Source organism: Zosterops lateralis (assembly GCF_965231275.1).
Source record: "Zosterops lateralis genome assembly, chromosome: 26".
NCBI classification, from domain to species: domain Eukaryota; kingdom Metazoa; phylum Chordata; class Aves; order Passeriformes; family Zosteropidae; genus Zosterops; species Zosterops lateralis.
The window spans coordinates 6,099,094-6,107,052 of NC_139786.1; the positions used below are offsets into that span (position 1 = coordinate 6,099,094).

Here is a 7,959-nt window from a genome sequence, read left to right on the forward strand (position 1 = left end):
TGAAATCAAACAAAAACCAGAGCTGAGGCTGGTGTACCCTGGTGGGCACAACCCCTCCGGGCAAAAGCAGAAGTGGCCCTGGGCACCAGCTGCAGTTTGGGATTGACCACAAACCCCGGCCCCAGCAGCGTGGAGAGGCTTTGATCATCTGACAGGGTGAGCAACCCCTGTCCCAGCAGGGACACGAGACAGGAACGGGGGCAGGAGTTGTTCAGGGGGGAGCTTGAACCATAAATTCTGTCTGCGAGAGCAAAGGTGAAGCAGGGTGGTGAAAAAGGGCTGAAAACAGGGATTAGGAGAGAGCTGCACCAGGGAAATGTCAGCTTTTTACCCACCACTGGTGAGAACTGGCTCAGGTTCTCCCAGCTCCTCCCAGCACCTGGGGGGAAAAACAGATTTTTCCTCTGGGGGGAAAAACAGATTTTTCTGGCCAGACAGGTCCCAAAATTACACCTGGAGAAGAGGGGGAGGAGGGTTTGTCCTGCTGAGTGTGGTGATCCTCTCTGAGATCCCATCAGGGTCTGTAAGGGGGGAAAAAAGTATCTACAAAAATACTGGAAGTGGAAAAGCAAAAGCGGGGCGGGGTGGGGGGGAATCTACAAAAATGCTGGAAATGAAAAAGCAAAAGCCAGGGGGAAAAAATCTACAAAAATGCTGGAAATGGAAAAGCAAAAGCCAGTGGTCTTGGAGTGATCCCAAAACCTGGGCAGGGGGACCACCAGCAAATGGGGGGCTGCTGGTTCAGGATGAGGGAGGGTTCACAGGTGAGGGACACCCCACTTCCACTGCAAACCCCAAATCCTACAGAATGTTTGACAAAGGCACAGGACCTGCCGTGGCACGTTGGGAAGCAGAAAGTAGAGCTCTGCCTTTGTGGCTGTGCCCAAGCAGGTTTTCCCACTCCAAAGAGCCCTGGGCACCCGCCTGGTGCTGGGATTGCTCTGTGGGGGCAGCTGGGATCCCCAAAATCCCATTTAGTGGTTGAGCACATCCTCCTGGAGATGTCACCAGCTCTTTTTGGGGTGTTTCTGAGGTGCCCGTGTGCCTGTGGGCTGGGGGCTGCAGGGATGTGGGGCTGAAGATCTCCTGATTCCCACCCTGCCCCTCTCCTGCCTGGAAAAGGAGATGAAGCCACACAGAGCTCCTCGGAGGGATCCCAGCCCCTTCTGACCCGTCCCCAGCTCCCAAATCCGCTCATCCCATCCCACAAGAGCAGAGGAAAGTCCGAGATGGCTCCAGGGATGCTGCTCACAGCCCCGCCCGGCTTTTTGTCCTCATCCCTCAACAATCCCCCAGTGGGGAGGCAGATAAAATGTCCCGGGGAGGTGGCAGAAAGGAACCGAGGGGATTCTGAGACAGAGGAGAGGCCAAAAGTCAATCCCGAACTCCAGCAGTGAGGATGAGCCCCGCTCCCCTTTCCCGAGGCGGGGGACACTCGGCAGAGCCGCGGAATTGAGGGAAAATCCACGGACACGGCGCCTCCTCCAGCCCCGGCGGGATCTCGGCCCCTTTTCTGCTGATGTCACGGACCCGCAGCCGCTTTCCCTTCCCCGGGAGGGCCGGGACCGGCCGCCCTTCCCCGGATCCTCCTCCCGGGCCTCTCCCCTCCCCGGGCCGGCCGCAGCGGAGCCGGGAGCTGCCCCGGCCGCCGGATGCCCCGGCAGGTGAGCGCTGCCCAGGTGAGTCCCCGGGGGCAACAGCGAGGGGGAAAAATTCCGTTTTGAGTTTAAAACGTCTGGTTTTCCTAAAAAGCCGGCGGAAAGACTGGGGAGTTTGTGTGTGCTGAGGATACAAAGCTCTGCCTTGTGCTGAGGATGCTGCCCGCGGCTGGGCACGGGAGGAAGAGGGGGACAGGGGGGCTGGACCCCAGAGCTCAGAGCTCCCCGCTGGTGTTCCAAGCGGGAAGGGCGCAGGGCCGGGCCAGCGCATCAGGGAAAAATGCAGGGATGAGGCTGCCAATGTTTCCATCTGTGCCTTGGCCGGCGGTGTGGGACGCTGCCGTGGGGATGGGGATGCTGGAGCTGCTGGAGGATGCTGGTGCCACCCGGGGAAGGGGTTTCAGGGGTCCTGGCCAGGCTCAGGGCATGTAGGGACATACTGGGGACACGTCCTGCGGAAGATTTCGGGGTGTTCCTGAGCGGGGATGTTCCCTGGGCTGTGCTTGAGGCACCAAGGAATTCCACCTGGCTGGGGTCTTCTTCAATAAATTTAATTTGCAGCAGGACCCCAGGCGTGTGTGCCAGGTCTGGGGGGAGGGACTGCGCTGGAGAGGGGCTGGGAGAAGCAGGGAAGTGGCTCCCAGCAGCTTTGAATGGTGATGAACCGGCGAGTCCGGGCGTGCTGCGGCTCCTCGGGAGCCGGGCGCGGGCGGGGCCGGGGGCCGGGCTTGGCACTGGGAGGGTTTTGTGTCCCCACCACGCGGGGACATAAATGCTGGCTTGGCACTGGCACGGTGAGGACACAGCGACATCCCGGGGTGGCAGGGTGAGACCAGGGACAGGAGCCCAGGGTGGGAGCAGGGACAAGTCCTCAGAGTGGGGACAGGGACAGGTCCCCAGAGTGGGGACAGATCCCCAGGGTGGCAGAGTGGGAGCAAGGACAGGACCCCGGGGTGGGAGCAGGGACAGGAGCCCAGGGTGGGAGCAGGGACAGGAGCCCAGAGTGGGAGCAGGGACAGGAGCCCGGGGTGGGAGCAGGGACAAGTCCCCAGGGTGAGAGCAGGGACAGGACCCCAGGGTGGCTGGGAGGAAGCAGAGACAAATCCCCAGGGTGGCCAGGAGCCAGTGCCATTCCCACAGCCCCTCTGGTCCCACAGAGCCCATCCATGGACGCCAGCAAGAAGGTGGATCTGAAAATCATCATCATTGGAGCTCTGGGGTAAGGAGGGAAGCCCCCTGTGTGTGCTGGGTGTCCCCTGCCCCTGCCTGTGGGCCTGAGAGATTTTAACCTGCTAGCAGCTGCTGATTTTTTCCCAAGGAAAAATTTCTCAAGGAAGTTTTTTTCCTCAAAACAATCTTAGCAAACAACTATCCTTTCTCATTATCTCAGCAAAATATCTGTATTTTAGCAGCCCCTCTTTCTCCCTAAAGCACTGCCAGGCTTGGAGCAACATCCCAGAGCAGAAACCCCCTTCACTATCTCTGTGGGCCTGATATTCCTGCGTCTGAAAGATTTTTAGCCTGCGAGCAGCTGCTAATTTTTTCCCAAGGAAAAATTTCTCAACAAAGTGTTTTTTGGGTTTTTTTGGGGTTTTTTTTTTTTTTTTGGTGGTTGTTGTTGTTGTTGTTTGTTTGTTTGTTTTTGTTTTGTTTTGTTTTGTCAAAACAATCTTGGCAAACAACTGTCCTTTCTCAAAACAGCTTCTCCCTAGAGATCTTGTAGTTAAGATTCCTGGGTTCAATTCTCTGGGTTCAATGCCCAGACAGAAAAAACAGCAAAACACCACCTAGAAAAATACTGGTTTGAGAAAGGATAGTTGGTTTGCCAAGATTGTTTTGAGAAGAAACTTTCTTGAGAAATTTTTCTGTAGTCCTGGTTTCATGCCTGAGGCGTTTTGGTTTTCTGAAATTCTTTTCCTGGGGAATTTTCAGTAAACAGGTGAAGTGTTTTTGTAACTGTACCTTTGCTATTCATTCCTTTCCCTAGGAGGGACTTCTTCTTGATGTCCCTCTGCTCTGACCAATGTGAGTGAAGGGGTTTGCCTTTGTTTCACCAATAAAATTGGTCTGTGTAAAATAGTATAAAAATAAGACACATCCCAAAAATAGAGGAGTCATTTTCAGCCTTCTGAAGTCAGAGTCTGTGTCGTTGTGGTGTAAAACAGTGTCATTTTTCCTTGGGGAAGAAAGTTAGCAGCTGCTAACAGGCTAAAATCTCTCAGGCCCACAGCTGCCCACGCCCTCACCTCACCCTTTTTCCTCTGTCACCAGCGTAGGCAAGACCTCCCTGCTGCACCAGTACGTGCACAAGACGTTCTACGAGGATTACCGCACCACGCTGGGCGCCAGCATCCTCACCAAGGTGCTTGCCGTGGACAGCACCCCCCTGAAGCTGCAGGTGAGTGGGGTCAGCTGGACTGCCCGGGGTGCCCACCCCGATCCCAGGGACCTGGGTGACCCACCCTGTGTGCCCACCCTGATCCCAGGGGCCTGGGTGACCCACCCTGTGTGCCCACCCCCATCCCAGGGGCCTGGGTGACCCACCCTGTGTGCCTGCCCCAATCCCAGGGGCCTGGGTGACCCACCCTGTGTGCCTGCCCCAATCCCAGGGACCTGGGTGACCCACCCTGTGTGCCCAAGAGCCTGCCAGGGGTGTGAGGTGCAGAGCTGGGTGTGCACCTCAGCTTGATTCAGCCCGAGTTTCAGAGCTTAATTTCAGAGGCTGATTTTCAGAGCTTGATTTTCAGAGCCAAATTTTCAGTGCTTGATTTTCAGAGCCTGATTTTCAGAGCTGATTTTTAAAGGCTAGTTTCAGAGCCTGATTTTTAGAGCCCGACTTTCAGAGCCAATTTCCAGAGCCTGATTTTTAGAGCCCGACTTTCAGAGCCAATTTCCAGAGCCTCATTTCCAGAGCTGATCTTCAGACGTGATTTTCAGATCCCAAATTTCAGAGCTGATTTTCAGAACCCGATTTCCAGAGCCTGATTTTCAACATCTGTAAACTGCACTGGAATCCCTCCTGTGGGCTCAGCACCCCCTGAAGCTGCTCCTCTGGGCTGCAGCCCCCACCTTGCTGTCCATCTGTGTGTCCATCTGTGCCCTTCTCTGCCCTAGATCTGGGACACAGGGGGACAGGAGCGGTTCAGGTCCATGGTGTCCACCTTCTACAAAGGCTCAGACGGCTGCATGCTGGCCTTTGACGTGACAGACAGGGAGTCCTTCGAGGCCCTGGACAACTGGAGAGATGATTTCCTGGAGAAGGTCATTCCCAGGGAACAGGATTTCCCCATGGTTGTGCTGGGGAACAAGATCGACCTCAGTGACCGGCAGGTGAGGGTGGAGGAGGGAGGGAGGGAGGGAGGGAGGGATGAGCAGTGCTGGAGTCACCATCCCTGGAGGGATTTAAATGTTGTAGTTTAGATGGGGCACTTGGGGACATGGTTTAGTGCTGGGTTAATGGCTGGACTTGATGATCTGGAAGGTCTTTTCCAACTTAAACAATCCCATGATTGTATGACTGGGATGCCGTAGGGTTCAAAGGGTTTTGAGGGCTGATCCTTCACCTCAGCACCAGCCTTTTCCCTATCCTCACATGAAAACCAGAGCTCCAGGCAAGGAGCTGCCACCTCCCCCAGGACTCTTGGAGGGGATAAACAGCATCCTCCTGCTGCTCTTTGGGGCACAGACTGTCCCCAGCAGAGGCAGCAGGAATTGAGTAGCAGCACCTTGAGTGCTGTGCCCAGTTCTGGGTGTCTCAGTTTAGGATGGACATTGAGTGCTGTGTCCAGTTTAGGATGGACATTGAGTGCTGTGTCCAGTTTAGGATGGACATTGAGTGCTGTGTCCAGTTTAGGAAGGACATTGAGACACTTGAGCATGTCCAGAGGAGGCCAGAGGCTGGTGAGGGGCTGGGAACACAAACCCTGTGAGGAACGACTGAGGGAGCTGGGGTTGTTTATCCTGGAGAAAAGGAGACTCAGGAGTGACCTCATCACTCTCTACAACTCCCTGAAGGGTGGCTGTGCTCAGGTGGGGTTGGTCTCTTTCTCCAGGCAGCACTGACAGAACAGGACACAGCCTCAGGCTGAGCCAAGGGAAATACAGGGTGGATATCAGCAAAATATTTTTTACAGAAAGGGTGATAAAGTACTGGGATGATCTGCCCGGGGAGGTGGTGGAGTCACCATCCCTGGGTGTGTTTAAAGCAGGCTGGATGTGGCACTTGGTACCAGGGTTTAGTTGAGGTGTCAGGGCTGGGTTAGACTCGATGATCTTGAAGGTCTCTTCCATTCTGTGATTCTGTGAATGACAACCTCGGGCAGTGCCTGGATGGGTGAGGAGTCCCCCTGTCCCAGCCCTGAGCTGTGGCTCCATCCTCCCGTCCCCCAGGTGCCCAAGGAAACGGCCTCAGCCTGGTGCAAGGAGAAGGACATCCCCTACTTCGAGGTCAGTGCCAAGAACAACATCAACGTGGCCGAGGCTTTCGAGACGCTGGCGAAGCAGGCGCTGAGCACGGTGAGCATCCTCCAGCCCCGAGGGGAGGGAGGGAACCGGGCTGGGCCGGGGCTGCTCCGACAGATCCTCCCGTGTGGAGCAGCTCCCGCTGCACCGGAGGGCCCCAGGAACGAGGAACGCAGCAGTTTTGTTCAGCAATTTAGTCAAAACTAAATTTAGTTTTGAGGCGAGATTTAGTTTTGACCCTAAATCAACAGGAGCGGGAATTGCCGTCTCCTTTTCCCGCGGTGATGGGGACACGGCGTGTGGCACCCAGAGTGCTCCAGCACTGTCCTCTAGCGGCCGTGCCACGGGGACACCCGTGTCCCCAAGCCCTGCACTGGATGGCTTTTCCCTAGGGTTTTGCCTTTAACCACAATTCAGGACCGAATCCCTGAATTACTCCTCCTTTACTCATTACTCATCCTTTCCTTTCTCCTCTTTGTTTTTTTCCAGTACAAAGGGATATTTGAGAGTTATTTAACCGACTCCATCAAGCTCACTCCCAATGACAAGCCCAAGCAGAGCTGCTGCTGACCCCGGGGCTGCTGGAGCCCTGGCGGGGGTCCCTGACCACTGCCCAGCCCAGACTGACCATGCCAGGACACAGCCAGGACACAGCACGGCCACCACTGCCCAGCCCAGACTGACCATGCCAGGACACAGCACGGCCACCACTGCCCAGCCCAGACTGACCATGCCAGGACACAGCACGGCCACTGCTGGACACATCCCAGGATTTGCTGCTTCCCACGGCTCTGGAGCTGCTCTCCTGAGCCTCCCCATCACCTCAGTGTCCCCCTGGACAGGTGACCCTGTCCCCCCTGTCCCCAGTGCTGTGTGTCACCCTCGTGGGCCGTGTCCCTGTGGTGACAGTGCCAGGGGTGCAGACACTGCTCCAGTGCCTCTGCAGAGATCACCACCACCTCTCAGCATGGGTCACCCCTCCCGGCTCTCAGGGTGGCCACGGGCTGGCCTGAGGGGACAACTGGGGCTGGTGGCCCTCACAGGGCCCTCCTGGGATCAGCCACCGCCGAGGGAACTATTCCGTGCCTCAGTTTCCCCTCTTCTCATACATATCCCCCCATCAAACACCTTCCCCCTCCCACCTCACTGGGGAGGATTCTCCAAAAAGCACTTTGTCAGGGGTACTCTTTTTTTTTTTTTTTTAAGGAAATTAAATATTTCATTTTTATTTATATTTATGTGTTGCAAAACGCTCCCCAGGTCCCCAGGCAGCAGGAAGGTGGGGTGGGGGTCTGGACTTTCCTCCCTGGGCCTGTTCAGCTCCTCAGGGCTGGGGGATGCAGTTTGGGTCTGGCTTTTTTTGTTTGGTTGGGTTTTTTTTGGTTTGGTTTGGTTTGGTTTAGGTTTGTTGTTGTTTTGTTTTTTTTTTTTGGGTTGGGGCGGGTTGTTGAGTTTTTTGGGTTTGTTTGGTTGGTTGGTTTGTTTTTTTTGGGGGGGGGTATTTTGGGGGGGATAGTTGGGTTTTTTGGGTTTGTTTTGTTTTTTGGGGAGGTTTTGTTGGTTTGGGGGTTTTGTTTGTTTGTTTGGGTTTTGGTTTTGTTTTGTTTTTTTTGGGGGGGGGTGTGTTGTTGTTTTTTGGGGTTTTTTTCAGTGAAAATTTTGGGTCGGGGAGAGGGGAGGTGCGAATGTGTGTGCAGAGGTGGCCTGGCCGGGGCTCAGTCGGCAGAGGGAGCCCGCTGGGAGCAGAACTCGCCTCCCGCTTCCCCTCCCGCATCCATCCCGCTCCTCTCCGGGCTCCTTCCAGCAGCCGGGGCTGCCCGGACCACCCGGGGCTGCAGCC

The 7,959-nt window shown here is 55.8% G+C and overlaps 1 protein-coding gene across 5 annotated transcripts; it reads left to right on the top strand.

The window, feature by feature from the left end:
• Positions 1–1,610: 1,610 nt before the first annotated feature.
• On the top strand, positions 1,611–7,586 carry RAB7B (RAB7B, member RAS oncogene family). 5 transcript variants are annotated; one of them, XM_083878674.1, is made up of 6 exons: positions 1,611–1,664; positions 2,816–2,877; positions 3,930–4,056; positions 4,773–4,988; positions 6,048–6,173; positions 6,609–7,586. In XM_083878674.1, exons 1-6 carry the CDS (start codon positions 1,653–1,655, stop codon positions 6,687–6,689), a joined length of 624 nt encoding a protein of 207 aa, XP_083734800.1. In that variant the 5' UTR covers positions 1,611–1,652; the 3' UTR covers positions 6,690–7,586. The 5 variants fall into 5 exon arrangements, with proteins under 5 accessions (XP_083734800.1, XP_083734799.1, XP_083734802.1 ...); XM_083878673.1 differs by having other exon boundaries at positions 1,618–1,679; positions 6,609–7,585; XM_083878676.1 differs by lacking the exon at positions 1,611–1,664 and adding an exon at positions 2,444–2,452.
• Positions 7,587–7,959: the final 373 nt, after the last annotated feature.